We start from the raw sequence: 17,306 nt of genomic DNA on the forward strand, positions 1-17,306 counted from the left end.
GAAATGCACAAGGTCCTCTACTCCGACAATTAATCCACACATAAAACGGTCAACCGAATCGTTTCTAGTCATCTCTCCTCCTTCCAGGCTTTTTCATCTTTGAACTTGTATGGTGATCAGCATCTACAAGTTCATAGTATTATGACAACCTGCAAAACATTTCATCTTTCAATCACCCACGTGGGTATAAACAATGAGGAGATGGCACGTGGGTACCTGCTTCTATAAACCAATGAGGAGATGGGAGAGGCAGGACTTTCAGCACGATCTGCGTCAGAAATAGAACTGACTTCTATTTTTGCCCTTGGCAACGCAGACGCTCGTTGGCGTGCGCGAGCAATGTGGGTGCAATCATTGAATAACATGGATTTCAAAATATATTTTGCGACGTGTCAGGTCTGGTCAGCATGTTAGCTCTCCAGTTGATCGGTTACATTTAGCCAACAACTTGGCGTTGGACCCAAAGAGCTTTCAAGTTAGGCTATAATAAGCTTAATGTTCGCTTATTTCATTGAACACGGTATTGTTGATACAGTAGGCCTACCTTGTCTTGATGCACACTGGTAAAAGTTCACCTACGGAAAGGGTTACCCCCTCTATTGACGTCAGAAGTCTGATGGAGAAAGAAACTTGCCCTGCCGCTCTGTAAACAGGAGAGGCAGGATTGCCTGTCAAGATTACACCAGCGACGGAGGAGGTATATTTGAAGACCTCGCTTTTAATACAAAACATACCATCGGAGATGAGCAGCCTTTTGAAAGGGTTAAATGGAGCGACTATAGGGTTCCGGTGCACAATAGTATCGCGCGGTCTGGGATTGGCTATGTAATTACTTTTATGTCGGAAGGGAGTCGACAAATACTGTACCTTGTTGGATTGACAACACTGTTGGGCAGGTAGCCTAAATCAGTTGCATATCTAGGCTACATTCAGTTGAATATGTTTAGGCATGTACGGTTGCGAACAACGTTGTCTGTGACCGCTGGCCAGTCTGTCATTTCCGCGACAGTTCAGTATGCAGTTTCTAATGTAGCCCAGCCTACAGTTTTTGTAAGGAAGTAGCCCATATGATTCGTTTTCAGCAAACTACACGAATACTGGTAGGTTATGCTATTTCCCATTACACGTGACATGTTTGTAGTTAACAATAGGGTTATTAAGTATAGACTCAACTGGTAACCGCTAATCTTTACGCATGTAACGATACTTCGTATCAACTTTCAAGACGGTGACATTTTATCCAGGGCTGTAGGGTTAAGGCAGACAATCGTCTGCTACAGCATTCAGATAGGCTACATTCACTATTCCCTGGGTTAACTTAGGGGAGGAAAAACATGGGCTTCATTTTCTAGGAAATTTTTAACAATTGAGCTAGGAAAGGCATTTACTACCCTTGGCCCGCGAATGCCACAGCGGATGTGACATTTGATACGCACAAGTCTTCACGGACTGGCTGGCAGACACACCTGTCTGTCGCCCCGCTGTCGAGCCCATATCGGTAGCAGTGACCTCTGCGTAAAAGTGCATTGGATACCACCGAGAAACGAGCCCCACCCGTCTCCGGTTGGGATTTTCAATGACAGCCAATGCCACAGAGCTAATACAGAAGCCCCCTACAAGTTCCTCTTGCCTCCCTCATTTGCAGATATCTCTCAGAGATAAATACTAATGGTGGCTGTTTGTAGGCACAAAATCCGCCATGGTTCATTGGACAAAGCCCAGAGCCGCAGGAAGTAGGGGTGCTGCCCCCTGAAACTGCACTGGGCCTTTACTAGTCCTGTATTAGTGGACCGATATAGCTGTCTGTAGCGTAGTCAAAATTATTTGTCAGTATTCAGCCATGATTACTACAAGTTTAGATAGCTGGCTAGACTAACTACCAATCTAAAAATGATTCACCAGTCCCTGACACATTTATCTATCTATCTGCACCGCCATGAGAATAGGACACACAAACACAACACTCTCTCTCACCCCTCATCTCCATCCCTTCCTGTTGGCTCATTCCCCACAGGAGACTGAACACTTTCCAGGCTGATTGGCTGTCCGTCATGAAGAAGCGAGCCAGTAAGGCGTTGGAGTTGGATGAGCCTCTGTGCTGCTGTGAGTATGTGGACCGACAGGGGGAGCGGAGCCATGTGGCAGCCTGCTGCTGTGACTGTGAGGACCTGGACGATGCCTGTGACAGGTGAGGGAGTGGCTTACCCGTCTACGGCCAGTTACCTTCACACTCTTAGCTAATGGTTCTTCATCCAGTTTGGTATCGCATCAGAAAGTGAATGTCTGCTTCTCTCCCTCAGATGGTTGAAAAAAGAGCCCCAGAAGGCCAACTCACTGTCCCATCTGGTTACTGTGATGACCGACCGCCTCCGTGTTCCATGGTTCTGGGGCGGAGCCCGGCGTGTCGACCTATCGGTGCTCCCCCCGCTGCTCCTACTTCCTGTCCTCCTACATGTCGCAGCCCTTCACTTCCTGTTGGGTATAGTTGTTCTGACTGCTCTACCGGTCCTGGTTCTATGGTACTACTACGTCACCCACCGCAAGAAGGGCCGGACCCTGTTCTTCCTCAGCCTGGCCCTGTTCTCCCTGGGCTACATGTACTACCTCTTCCTCACCGAGGTCTTCCCCAGGGGGGGTGTAGGGCTGACCCAGTTGGGCACAGTGACCCTGGGGGTGGCCCTGACTCTGGCCGCCCTTGTCCACACCAAGAGAGAACCTGGCTACGTATGGCCACACCCGGCTGACGTCCACAGCACAGTGACCTATCACAGCCCTCCACCGGACAGAGACCCCGGCCACAACGGGGTCGGGCAGGAAGTAGTGCTAGCCAATCGGGGTAGTGGGTCGGAGCAGCAGGGCCAGGGGGTGGAGCAGATGGATAGTGGGCGGAGCAGGAACTGGTGCTCTGTGTGCAGAGTTTTGCGGCCCCCCAGGGCGGGACACTGCAGAATCTGTGACATCTGTGTCCGGCGGCTCGACCACCACTGTGTCTGGTGGGTCCCATTAAAACACCTGTCTGCCTGGACACACAGGAGGCTCGTCTGTCATTTATTACACAGCCACGTCAAAGCAATGTCTCCGCAGTGTCATGACAGACCTAAGAAGCAATGTCTTAGCAATTATCAGTGACATTCTCTTGTCTCTGTCATCAGCCATAGGCCTGTGTGTCTGAGAAACAAACTGATCTGTAACACACACAATCGTGCAAAAATGATAACCTTCAAACCCTTTAGACGTGTATGTGTGTGTGTTTGGTGTAATCATGGGTTCTATGTACATCTTACAGTTGAAGTTGGAAATGTACATACACCTTAGCCAAATACATTTAAACTCAGTTTTTCACAATCCTGACATTTAATCCAAGTAAAAATTCCCTGTCTTAGGTCAGTTAGGATCACTACTTCATTTTAAGAATGTGAAATGTCAGAATAATAGTAGAGTGATTTATTTCAGCTTTTATTTCTTTCCTCACATTCCCAGTGGGTCAGAAGTTTACATACCGTAATTTCCGGACTATAAGCCGCACCTTTTTTCCCAGGCTTTGATCCTCGCGGCTTAATATATGGATTTTTCCCGCTTTCAATTTTTTCCCCCCCCAAAAAACACATTCTGTGACGTGCTCAGTTTTTTGGCGGCATGAAGCTTTCATTAGACCAATGAAATTGCCGAACGGGTTAAGGTCAAACAACTTTTGTTTACTGTTTAGATTAAATCGAGCGCTCTCAAACTTCCCATCATTCTGATTACGGTAGTCATTTTGTCACCCTCATCATGGCAAAGACACGGAGAAATGCATATGATGCAGCTTTCAAGTTGAAGGCGATTGATCTGGCTGTTGGAAAAGGAAATAGAGCTGCTGCACGGGAGCTTGGTCTTAATGAGTCGATAAGACGTTGGAAACAGCAGCGTGAGGAATTGACTCAGTGCAAAAAGACAACTAAAGCTTACTGCAAATTTTTTATTTTTTGTTACAAGCCGTGTTTCGTTAAAGCCTATTTATTTTTCTTACAAGCCGTGTTTCGTTAAAGCCTGTGTAAAGTTCATTTGTTTCAATGTACCGGTAGGCACCTGCGGCTTAGACATGTGCGGCTTATTTATGTTCAAAATAATATATATATTTTTTAATTCAGTGGGTGCGGCTTATATTCAGGTGCGCTCAATAGTCCGGAAATTACGGTACTCAATTAGTATTTGGTAGCATTGCCTTTAAATTGTTTAACTTGGCTTAAAGATTTTGGGTAGCCTTCCACAAGCTTCCCACAATAAGTTGGGTGAATTTTGGCCCATTCCTCCTGACAGCTGGTGTAACTGAGTCAGGTTTGTAGGCCTCCTTGCTCACACACGCTTTTTTAGTTCTGCCCACAAATTTCATATAGGCTTGAGGTCAGGGCTTTGTGATGGCCTCCAATACCTTGACTTTGTTGTCCTTAAGCCATTTTGCCACAACTTTGGAAGTATGCTTGGGGTCATTGTCCATTTGGAAGATCCATTTGTGACCAAGCTTTAACTTCCTGACTGATGTCTTGAGATGTTGCTTCAATATATCCACAATTTTCCTACCTCATGATGCCATCTATTTTGTGAAGTGCACCAGTCCCTCCTGCAGCAAAGCACCCCCACAACATGATGCTGCCACCCCTGTGCTTCACGGTTGGGATGGTGTTCTTCGGCTTGCAAGCGTCCCCCTTTTTCCTCCAAACATAACGATGGTCATTATGGCCAAACAGTTCTATTTTTGTTTCATCAGACCAGAGGACATTTATCCAAAAGGTACGATCTTTGTCCCCATGTGCAGTTGCAAACCGTAGTCTGGCTTTTTAATGGCGGTTTGGAGCAGTGGCTTCTTCCTTGCTGAGCGGCCTTTCAGGTTATGTCGATATAGGACTCGTTTTACTGTGGATATAGATACTTTTGTACCGGTTTCCTCCAGCATCTTCACAAGGTCCTTTGCTGTTGTTCTGGGATTGATTTGCACTTTTTGCACCAAAGTACATTAATCTCTAGGAGACAGAACGCGTCTCCTTCATGAGCAGTATGACGACTGCGTGATCCCATGGTGTTTATACTTGCGTACTATTGTTTGTACAGATGAACGTGGTACCTTCAGGCGTTTGGAAATTGCTCCCAGGGATGAACCAGACTCTTTTTTTCTGAGGTCTTGGCTGATTTCTGTTGATTTTCCCATGATGTCAAGCAAAGATGCACTGAGTTTGAAGGTAGGCCCTGAAATAGAGGTACACCTCCAATTCACTCAAATTGTCAATTAGCCTATCAGAAGCTTCTAAAGCCATGACATTATTTTCTTGAATTTTCCAAGCTGTTTAAAGGCACAGTCAACTTGGTGTATGTAAACTTCTGACCCACTGGAATTGTGATACAGTGAATTATAAGTGAAATAATCTGTCTGTAAACAATTGGAAAAATTACGTGTCATGCACAAAGTAGATGTCCTAACTTAATGACTCCAACCTAAGTGTATGTAAACTTCCAACTTCAACTGTACATTATAGTCATTTAGCAGCAGGTGCTCTCATCCAAATTACAGTCAGTGCTGTACTGTGTGTGGTGTAACCCAATGATCTTAGTACAGTGTATTGGCTGTCTGTGTGTGTCATGTCACCACTGTGGTAGGATAAACAGCTGTGTGGGCCAGTCCAATCACCGCAGCTTCCTGTTGACACTCCTCCTCTTCCTGTTGACCTCTCTGTATGGGATCAGTCTGGTGCTGCGCAGCGTGTGTCCTCAACAGAACCTTGTCACCTCTCTGGTCTACTGCCCTGGCGTCTACAACCAACACAGGTAACACACCATACATAATGCACACACACAAACTATTACATGCTGACCAGACCGCACGCGTGCATGTGGATTTTATCCACCCACACCAGATGCGATCAGGACACACAGGTTGAAATATCAAAACGAACTCTGAACCAACTATATTAATTTGGGGACAGGTCAAAAAGCATTAAACATTTATGGCAAATAAGCTAGCTAGCTTGCTGTTGCTAGCTCATTTGTCCTGGTATATAAACATTGGGTTGGTATTTTACCTGAAATGCACAAGGTCCTCTACTCTGACAATGAATCCACAGATAAAAGGGTAAAAGTTTGTTTCTAGTAATATCTCCTCCTTCGGGCTTCTTCTTCTTCTTTGGACTTTATATGGCGGTTGGCAACACACTTTAAGGTGCATTACCACAACCAACTAGACACGTGGGTATATGCTCCTAAAAACCAATGAGGAGATGGGAGAGGCGGGACTTGCAGCGCATAAAGTGTCACAAATAGAACCAAGTTCTATTTTAGCTCCTGGCTACGTGGACGCTCGTACCATGTATGTGTACATTTATTTTGCAGAGCATGCGACGTGAGCAGTGTGGTCAGCATGTTAGGCATTAGAGGCTAAAATGAGCCTGTGAAATGAGGTGGTGTAGACCAATGGTGTCCTTAAAATCCCCCCTGGCACCAGGGCCGTAACCAGGGTTTTAGTGAGGTCGGGGAGGGGGTTGAAAGTTGAAGCTCATTTACTACATTTCTTTACAATTTAAACACTTTAAAATGCTATTTGGAGAACAGCAACACAAGCAAAAATGACCCCAGCCATTATCACCTTCGCTGCTATAGGCTCATTCACCACAGTCGAACATAACAAACAAACCACTGTTCGTGATTCCAATCCTGGTGACTCTATAAGGGAACAAGTGGTTATTATTTGCATCAAAGCAGTATTTTCTTTTATCTGGGACACTTAAAGCTGTGATGTTTTGGAATAATTGGGTATTTATAGGGGGAATGTAGGTTGATTGAAGTTTCTATAAGAGACTTCATCGTCATATTTTCCCTACCTGCCCTACTACTGACAGATTTACAGAGCAGTTACTGTGGCTCAGCATGGCTTTGTTGTGTAAGGGTGAATGTCTGTGTGTGTGTGTGTGTGTGGATGTGTTTGCTGATAATGCGTGTTTTGTTGTGATGTGTAACTGCCATTTTGTCTCCCACTCAGCACTGTAATAAATGTTATGTTGCTCTGATTTGTATATGTATAGCCCCTTCCCTACCCCATGGGTGTTTGTAGATCTGTAGAAACCAGATAGGTGGAATCTGTGTATTAAAACTCCTCAGCCCATTGTTAACACATATCTGGTTTCCACAAATAGAGGGTTTGGGCTAGGGGCTAGAGATTGTTTTCAGGAATGTATGAGTCATGTCCTCCATTTAGTGTGTGTGTGTGTGTGTGTGTGTGTGTGTGTGTGTGTGTTCCAGCTCAGCGCTGTGTTTCACCTGTGCGTGGTATAGCTGCATAGTGACTGGTGGACTACTACACCTGTTGGTCCTGCAGCTCATCAATGTCAGCTACAACGTGACGGAGCGAGAGGCGCGCACCGCTCTCCGAGACAAGACTGCCCACAGTCTCTACTGGGGCCTTGTCGTTGACACAGGAGTCTACTCACATGGTTTCCGTGGCAACTGGGCAGAGTTCCTGACCATGGGAGAAGGCCCGGATGCCCCCTGGCCCAGCCTCACTGACCTGGTGTAGCTGACCATTGGAGAAGGCCTGGATGTCCCCTGGCCCAGCTGACCTTGGGAGAAGGCCCGTGCGACCCCTGGTCCAGCTAAACTTGGGAGAAGGTCCAGACACCCCCTGGCCCAGCCTCACTGACCTGAGGTGCGTTCAACAAGGAAAATAGTTTGCGAACATTGGCTAATGTTAGCTAACATATTCCATTTGTTTTGTGTTAGCCACGACCATTCGCTAACGTTAGCTAACAGTCGGAGAAGGTAGTGTGCGGTGAACGTGTCGGTTTCAGGTCTTAACTGCCGCTAAAAATAATCAAGTGGCCATGTAGACTTTCTACTATATTTAGTAGGAGTAGCTAAGTCATTTTCAGTTTGAATACTGTCGCTAAAAAGCCACAGTAATCCTTACAAAAAGTAACTGGTTGAAGTTTCACTGTAACATTTTGGAATATTTATTCAACTCAAATTGTTACTCTGGCAACATGTTCATCGCAAACAGAAGCTTTGTTGAACTCTCCTCTGGTGAGGCTGAGCTGCTCAGCACCATAATGGCATCGTTACAGGCTGACCAGACCGCTCGTGTGCATGTGGATTTTGTCCACACCAGATGCGATCAGGACACGGAGGTTGAAATATCAAATAATTGCTCCTCCAGTTTTCTTCTTTGGACTTTATATGGTGGTTGGCAACCAACTTCAAGGTGCATTACCACTACCGCTGAATCTCAGTTCATCTTTCAATCACCCAGTGGGTATATGCTCCTTAAAACCAATGAGGTGGGATTTATCAAGCGTCACAAATAGAACCAAGTTTTATTTTAGCGCCTGGCTACGCGTATGCTGGTGAGCAGTGTGGGTGCGATGATTGAATAACATGTATGTGTACATTGATTTTGCGACGCGAGCGGTGTGGTCAGCATGTTAGCAGTCATTGATCAATTGGACGATCCAGGTAGAAGTTGCCCACAGATCTAGAGTCATCTCTTACCCTCATACAATCTGACTTTAACCGTTAGGGGGAAGTACATAAAACTGACCGTAGATCAGTCTGGGGGGGGGCGCGCAACTTCACCCTACTCTGTGATATAGAGGCATCACTACAGACCCTGGTTTGATCCCGGGCTGTATCACAACCGGCCGTGATTGAGAGTCCCATAGGGCGGCGCACAATTGGCCCAACATTGTAAATAAGAATCTGTTCTTAACTGACTTGCCTGATTAGATCAAAATAAACATGGACAAGAGTTGGAGGATTTGGCTGCTGTACTATCTTTCACCACCAAATGGCAGCATATCTCCACACCTCAGACTGTAAAGACATCTCCCTCTCTGCTGTTTATCAGTCTTCTACCTTGTCTGTATGTCCCCTCCCTACCTATTCTGTCTTTCTGTCCTCTCCTTCCCTATTCTGTCTGGGACTGGGAGGGAGGCCGAGCCAGTCTGAAATCAGCAAGCCTTTGTTAAGGTGTCACAGTGATCGGTTCTGTTGTGAAGTAGCACCCCCCACAATACGTCCCTGAGCTGAACCATAGGCTACATTAACACACAACCACTTCTGTTAACTTTACTGACTGACAGCCTCAATCAAATCTCACCATCTCTACCTCTCTCTCTCTCCCTGACCTTTTCTCCCATTCTAGTGCTGTAATTGCTCCGTGCACCTTTCATCCATCTCCAACTCTCCATTGATCTGTCTCACGCTCCCTCTCTGTCTCTTCATTTTCCTCCCGCAATCTCTTTCCAGGGTCCTCCTACCATCCTCTCTCTCCTCAGTTGAAGTGCCTTTGATGGGAGAGGTGACCAAACCACGTGACCAAAATAAAACTAAGCCCTACAGTAGATGCTCCTTTCAACACTGATTAACACTCCTCTCAATAAAGGAACAGCTGTTGACACTGTTATTTTGATGTGCAACTGTTCCTGTGAGCTTCAGAAGGAAACATGTTATGGGTATTTATCAAACAGCATGGTGTTGCTACATCTCTGTAGACTGAGGCTGGTCAGGATCATTAGTGTTGTTGCATTAAACATCACATTTACATTTTAGTCATTTGCTTACAGAAGCAATTAGGATAAAGTGCCTTGCTCAAGGGAACATTGATTTTTCACCTAGTCAGCACAGGGATTCAAACCAGCAACCTTTCAGTTACTGGCCCAAAGCCTTTTTACATGTTGTGGCTCAGCTGAAAGCACCATGCTCTACCAACTGAGCTACACAGGACTTAAGAGAATAAAACAACAGAGATTTGGGAGAACAACTTCGACAGACTACCCAGAGGGAGACTCGTTTATGGTGATATGAATAACATCATGCTTTTTATTTTGTATGGCTTCAAACTGCATCAAACTGTGACTTAAAAATATGAAATAACCTGAATTTTAACTGCAATTTTAAACGAGTCATTGCTGTTCCAAAAGCTTCCAAACTGTCTTCATTAAAAGTTGTATCCACCTTTCTCAGGTAATGAAGGTAGAGCAACAGCTGGTATGTGTGTGCTTGTTACAGCAGCAACTTCATCATCTGCTTTGGGTCCTATCCACTGATTTATCCTCTGTGCAAGTATTCTCTGTCTGCCTGTCTCTGTCTGTCTGTCTGAGTGTACTGTACACATGGGCATGTCTACTGTACGTGTGTGTCCTGTGGGTCACAGCGGGCCTTGTTCCCAGGTACAGTCCAGAGGAGAAGAGCGGAAGTCAGGGAGGACCTCTGCCACTCTGCGTCTCAGCCGATCCCTCCTGGTCTCCCTCTCTCTCTCCTCACGCACCCACCCCGGATACCGTCTCCAGGCTTGGAAACAGCTCCGCACCGTCCGCCTGGGACAAGGACGGAGAGGAGAGAAACCAAGAGGGAGAGACAGACATGCACACACACGACAGAGAGAAGCAAACAGAACAACTTAGAAATCCCTTACAACAACAAGCGATTATACAGTCATACAGTCAGGTCCTACATATGGAGCATGCCTGCATCCTACCCAGCAGGACCAGGTGGCTAGGACAGGTGTCATGTTTCTAGGACAGGTGTCATGTTTCTAGGACAGGTGTCATGTTTCTAGGACAGGTGTCATGTTTCTAGGACAGGTGTCATGTTTCTAGGACAGGTGTCATGTTTCTAGGACACTAGGACAGGTGTCATGTTTCTAGGACAGGTGTTATTGGTAAAGGCCCAGGTAAACACACCCACCTGGTACTGTGTTCCTGAGCCTGCTGCTCCCGATCCCAATCTGCCATCCTCTCCTGGGTCACGTGGTCTAGCAGTCCAATCAGAGCCCTCTTCAGAGTGTGCGTGCGCCAGAACCTCTCGGCCCGCCCCTCCAGAACTATGCGGTGATCCTTCAGCTGAGCCAGAACATGTAAAACAGAACGGGTCAGGGCTGGATACGGGGTCAGGGCTGGATACGGGGTCAGGGCTGGATACGGGGTCAGGGCTGGATACGGGGTCAGGGCTGGATAAGGGGTCAGGGATGGATACGGTACACAGGAATGTCCATATCAACAGGGACTGATATACCAAAGACTGCCCACCGCATCAGTATTAAACTGGGATCAGTATTAAAATGTATTTATGTTGGAAAAGTGACAGTGGCCATTTGTATGCCTCAGTCTGTATGTGTGTGAGTTAGTGTGTGTGTGTGTGTGTGTATATATATGTGTATGCCTCAGTCTGTATGTGTGTTAGTTAGTGTGTGTGTGTGTATATATGTGTATGCCTCAGTCTGTATGTGTGAGAGTTAGTGTGTGTGTATATATGTGTATGCCTCAGTCTGTATGTGTGAGAGTTAGTGTGTGTATATATATGTGTATGCCTCAGTCTGTATGTGTGTGAGTTAGTGTGTGTGTATATGTGTATGCCTCAGTCTGTATGTGTGAGAGTTAGTGTGTGTGTATATATGTGTATGCCTCAGTCTGTATGTGTGAGAGTTAGTGTGTGTGTATATATGTGTATGCCTCAGTCTGTATGTGTGAGAGTTAGTGTGTGTGTGTGTATATATGTGTATGCCTCAGTCTGTATGTGTGTGTGTGTGTGTGTGTGTGTGTGTGTGTGTGTGTGTATATGTGTATGCCTCAGTCTGTATGTGTGAGTTAGTGTGTGTGTGTATATATGTGTATGCCTCAGTCTGTATGTGTGTGAGTTAGTGTGTGTGTGTGTGTGTATATATATGTGTATGCCTCAGTCTGTATGTGTGTTAGTTAGTGTGTGTGTGTATATATGTGTATGCCTCAGTCTGTATGTGTGAGAGTTAGTGTGTGTGTATATATGTGTATGCCTCAGTCTGTATGTGTGAGAGTTAGTGTGTGTATATATATGTGTATGCCTCAGTCTGTATGTGTGTGAGTTAGTGTGTGTGTATATGTGTATGCCTCAGTCTGTATGTGTGAGAGTTAGTGTGTGTGTATATATGTGTATGCCTCAGTCTGTATGTGTGAGAGTTAGTGTGTGTGTATATATGTGTATGCCTCAGTCTGTATGTGTGAGAGTTAGTGTGTGTGTGTGTATATATGTGTATGCCTCAGTCTGTATGTGTGTGTGTGTGTGTGTGTGTGTGTGTGTGTGTGTGTGTGTGTGTGTGTGTGTGTATATATGTGTATGCCTCAGTCTGTATGTGTGAGTTAGTGTGTGTGTGTGTATATATGTGTATGCCTCAGTCTGTATGTGTGAGAGTTAGTGTGTGTGTGTGTATATATGTGTATGCCTCAGTCTGTATGTGTGTGAGTTAGGTGTGTGTGTGTGTGTGTATATATGTGTATGCCTCAGTCTGTATGTGTGAGAGTTAGTGTGTGTGTGTGTGTATATGTGTGTGCTTCATTCTATAGCTAGAGGACGCCTGATATCTCCAGGAGAGATGGGTATCATTTCTGTCTTCATCTGCATTCTAGTACTGTCTAGCTAGCTAGGGCCATCTACTTTAGGTGCTGCCTGTCTCCTCAGTAGCCTACTTGGTGTGAACTGCTCACAACTTGCAGATGATTGTTGACACATCAACCAGGATGAAAGGGCAGGGCAATTTGTGACTGTTGTTTTGGTAATCAGTGGCTGTATTGGAGGGGGAGAGGTTTCTCCTCTGCTAGCCAATCAGCAGTTAGTGTTAGTTCTTCAGTCTGCCCTGCTTTCTCAGCGGCGGTCGTGTCAGTCTTATGGCCAAAACTAAGACCGTAGCCGAAACAATCCAGGCTGTATCACAACCGGCCGTGATTGGGAGTCCCATAGGGCGGCGTACAATTGGAGCAGCGTCGTCCGGGTTGGGCCGTCATTGTAAATAAGAATTTGTTCATAGCTGACTTGCCTAGTTAAATAAAGGTTGAAATTTAAAAAAAACTGTTCTGCGGTGTTGTTTGAGGAAGGAAAGAAAGGCTCCACTCTTACCAGAGTATCTTACCTAGTTATTTTCAGAATAGTTAATTCTGCTCTTTTGTAGCTTTGTCAACTGTGTGTTTAATATACCTGTTCACTCCTCTCCCTGTAGGTTTTACAGGCACTCTCCACCACTTGGCTGCAGCCCTTCTAATTTAGTCTACCCTGCGCGCACAACCCATGTGGAATTCCTTGTCTCCGGTAGCGTTTGGAACTGCTGATCTGCGGTCAAGAACGCTGTGTTCATCTTAGCCTATGCTGCCCTTATTGGCCCTGACAGAGACATGGATCACCCCAGAGAATACTGCTACTCCAGCTTCTCTCTCTTCATCTGACTACTTGTTCTCTCATAGTCCAAGACCATCTGGTTGTCGTGGTGATGGCACAGGGCTACTAATTTCTCCTAAGTGGAGATTTTCTCTTCTCCCTCACTCACCTGTCCATTTCTTCACTTGTCCACCTACTCTATCACCCACCAGGTGCCCTTAGAGAATTCCTCAATGAGCCTGACAAGCTAATTTCCTGACAATGGGCTCACCGCTCTTCGTATTGGGCGACTTCAACCTCCCAACGTCTGGCTTCGATTAATTTATTTCCACCTGTTTCTTTCCACTCCTTGCCTCTTTTGACCTCACCCTTTCCTAATTCCCTCAAACTCACAAGGCTGGCAATATGCTTGACCTCATCTATACTAGAGGCTGTTTGCCTACTAATCTCATGGAAACACCCCTCCCCTCTACCTTCTCTTCTTCTGTATCTGCAGCTAAAGCCACTTTCTCTCACTCTAAAGGTAAAGCTTCCGCCTCTAACCCTAGGAAACTCTTTCCCACCTTCTCCCTCCTTAATCGTCCACCCCCTACCCCTCCCTCTCTGCAGCTGACCACTTTGAAAAGGTTGACGACATCCGCTCCTCATTCACTCAGCCTATTGAGTCCACTGGTCCCACTCACACAGAACTACCCTACGCCTTGACCTCTTTCTCTCCTCTCTCTCCAGCTGAAATACTGTGACTAGTGATGTCCGGCCGCCCAACAAGCCCGCTCGACCCCATCCCCTCCTCCCTTCTCCAGACCATCTCTGGAGATCTTCAAGACCGGTTTCTCAACCGAAACTGCTCTTCTCTGTGTCATGGAGGCCATCCGCACTGCCAAAGCGAACTTTCTCTCCGCGGTTTTCATCCTCCTAGATCTATCTGCTGCCTTTGACCCTCTGAACTATCAGATCCTCCTCTCCACCTTCTCACAACTGGGCATCTCAGACTCTGCATCCTACCTGGCAGGCCGTTCCTACCAGATGACGTGGAGAGGATCTGTGTCTGCACCACACACTCTCACTACTGGTGTCCCCCAGGGCTCGGTTCTAGACCCTCTTCTCTCTACACCAAGTCACTAGGCTACATCATATCCTCACATTGTATCTCCTATCAATGTTATGCGGATGACACTCAATTACTTTTCTACTTCTCTAAAATTAACTTTTTGGTCAACCAGCCAATGTTTCAAAAAAAATATATATTACTAGTAAGAAGTAATGGGGTATTGCTTAATTACATTTTTGTGACCTGCATCTTTTAACCAACGTATGTTAAAATAAATCATTCAATAGTGAAAACATAAAGTTCTACAACTGAACATCAAGAATCAACAAAGTGCCTGCCCTGCCACAAATTGCTGAGTGATACAGCTTATTATTGTAGTTCAGGACTCTACGCTGACATTTTTTACAACGAGTACATGATGTGCCCCTAAGTACACATGTAGAAGCTCACAAATAAATCTAGGAGAACAATTCAAGTATTATTGTTTTAATGATAAGAAATAACTCAAAGGTCATGAATAAATGTTTTTTGGAGTGATCTATGCTCAATCAAGACCATCATTAGGTGAGAAATGTTCAGCTGCCACCTTAAGGGATGGGCCATTACCGTGGTAACTTGGCCACTTGTCTGTCTGTGATGAAAAAATCTCAGACTGCGACGTCTTTCTAGCAGCAGACAGTTGCCACAGACTCAAACTAACATTGAACAACCTAGCGTGTGAATATAAAAGTCACACTTTTTAGTAGCCTTTCAGGTCAATTGGACCAACTTCTACATGTGGGCTTTGGATTGAAAAAAAAACGTTCCCAAATTCTCTGTAACCACCTGCCAAAATGGCTGGTGAAGTAGACATTCTTACCCACCAATGACAAACTCTACCCGCATTTGGTGGGTGTTCATTTCCCACCTTGCTTCTGACATGCATCTCTGCGTGCCTGGCAGATATCTCAGCATGGATGGAGGCTCATCACCTCAAACTCAACCTCGACGGAGCTGCTCTTCCTCCCGGGGAAGGCATGCCTACTCCAAGACCTCTCGCATCACGGTTGACAACTCCACGGTGTCCCCCTCCCAGAGTGCAAAGAACCTTGGCGTGACCCTAGACAACACCCTGTTGTTCTCTGCAAACATCAAAGCAGTGACTCACTCCTACAGGTTCATGCTCTACAACATCCGTAGAGTACGACCCTACGTCACACAGGAAGCGGCGCCGGTCCTAATCCAGGCACTTGTCATCTACCATCTGGACTACTGCAACTCGCTGTTGGCTGGGCTCCCCACTTGTGCCATCAAACCCATGCAAAACGCTGCAGCACACCTGGTGTTCAACCTTCCCAAGTTCTCTCATGTCACCCCGCTCCTCCGCACACTCCACTGGCTTCCAGTTGAAGCTCGCATACACGACAAGACCATGGTGCTTACCTACGGAACAGCAAGAGGACCTGCCCCCCCCTACCTTCAGGCTCTACTCAAACCCTACACCACAACCCGAGTACTCCGTTCTGCCACATCAGGTCTCTTGGCCCTCCCACCCCTACGGGAGGGCAGCTCCCGCTCAGCGCAGTCCAAGCTCTTCTCTCTCCTGGCACCCCAATAGTAGAACCAGCTTCCCACTGAAGTTAGGACAGCAGAGTTCCTGCCCATCTTCATAAAACATCTGAAACCCTACCTCAAAGAGTATCTTAAATAATCCCACTGCACCCCCCTGAAAACCCACCCAAGAAACGTCTGTAATCTAACACACTTGACTCTCTTCCCCTTAATAGTTCTGACTTTGACAGCTACGTTATTGAGGAAACATTTACTTACTATGACTGAAATGTGGTTTTCCGACCTAGCTACTTAAGATGAATGCACTCACTGTAAGTCGCTCTGGATAAGCGCGTCTGCTAAATGGTGTGTGTGTGTATATGGTGTTCATACACTCACCCTTTTCCAGTTGCCCAGGCTCTTCCGTAGCAGGATGTGTTGATGCAGTTGGTCGGCAGAGGCCCATTTCTGAGCCAGGGACTCGCCTGCTACCAGCTGCCAGGACAGCGTGCACCGTCTCAGGAGAGACTGCTTGTGATGAGCCCTGGCCAGCTGGAAGGGAATGAAAATAACACTGTGTATGCATGCACACCTATTCACAGGTAACAAATAATGGCATGGTACAAAAGGATAAGGAACCTGCACGCCATTGAGGCTGACATGGTGAACATGTATTGAGAAATTGACAGTACAATGTGACATTTATTTCAAACTCATGGTCTTTAAAGAAGATAGGACTTCAACCACTGGTAAATAAAAGAGAATAGAGTTGTTGGGAATCGAGGTAAGTTGTTGGGAGTCCAGGTAAACCAGTAGCAGAATAGAACATGGGATATTGAACGAGTTGTTCAGCTGCTCAAGGTTGTGTGCAGTAAATTGGAACTGAACATGTTGCTGAGCACAGGATTCTGCTGAGGGGAGGACATTTCATAATAATGGCCAGAACGGAGCAAATGGAATGGCATCAAACACATTGTTGTGTCTTTGGCATCATTAAAACGGAAGACATGTTTATCAAATAACTCTCTGTAATTATTATTACGTGATTAAACTGATTAACCTGTTTGGTATAGGGGGCAGTATTTTCATGGCCGGATAAAAAACGTACCCGATTTAATCTGGTTACTACTCCTGCCCAGAAACTAGAATATGCATATAATTAGTAGATTTGGATAGAAAACACTCTAAAGTTTCTAAAACTGTTTGAATGGTGTCTGTGAGTATAACAGAACTCATATGGCAGGCCAAAACCTGAGAAGATTCCATACAGGAAGTGCCCTGTCTGACAATTTATTGTCCTTCTGTAGCCTCTCTATCGAAAATACAGCATCTGTGCTGTAACGTGACATTTTCTAAGGCTTCCATTGGCTCTCAGAAGGTGCCAGAAAGTGGAATGAGAGCTCTGCAGTCTCTGGGCTAAGTACAGCAGCTCTGTTTGTTACTGGCCTGCCTGGGGACAGTGACACTGGAGATGCGCGTCCACGAGACTACTCCATTTTGTTCTTTAAGTCTTTGAATGAATACAACGTCGCCCAGTTGGAATATTATCGCTATTTTACGAGAAAAATAGCATAAAAATGGATTT

General features: G+C 45.9%; 2 protein-coding genes across 2 annotated transcripts in view; one reads left to right on the plus strand and one right to left on the minus strand.

The window, feature by feature from the left end:
• Positions 1–620: 620 nt before the first annotated feature.
• Positions 621–3,228, plus strand: zdh23 (Probable palmitoyltransferase ZDHHC23). Its single transcript, NM_001146571.1, is given in 3 exon segments — positions 621–697; positions 2,015–2,188; positions 2,301–3,228. Coding segments are annotated over 2 exon segments (966 nt in total). The 5' UTR covers positions 621–697; positions 2,015–2,051; the 3' UTR covers positions 3,130–3,228.
• Positions 3,229–9,807: 6,579 nt separating this feature from the next.
• The window catches only part of LOC106590475 (coiled-coil domain-containing protein 191), a 36,841-nt gene continuing 29,342 nt past the window's right edge, over positions 9,808–17,306 (minus strand). Inside the window, exons 16-18 of the mRNA XM_014181545.2 lie at positions 16,121–16,273; positions 10,705–10,859; positions 9,808–10,334 (exon numbers count right to left, since the gene is read on the minus strand). Coding sequence (XP_014037020.1) covers positions 10,166–10,334; positions 10,705–10,859; positions 16,121–16,273 — 477 coding nt within the window. The 3' untranslated portion in view covers positions 9,808–10,165. The remainder of the gene's footprint in view (positions 10,335–10,704; positions 10,860–16,120; positions 16,274–17,306) is intronic.

Source organism: Salmo salar, chromosome ssa29 (assembly GCF_905237065.1).
Source record: "Salmo salar chromosome ssa29, Ssal_v3.1, whole genome shotgun sequence".
Taxonomy (NCBI): domain Eukaryota; kingdom Metazoa; phylum Chordata; class Actinopteri; order Salmoniformes; family Salmonidae; genus Salmo; species Salmo salar.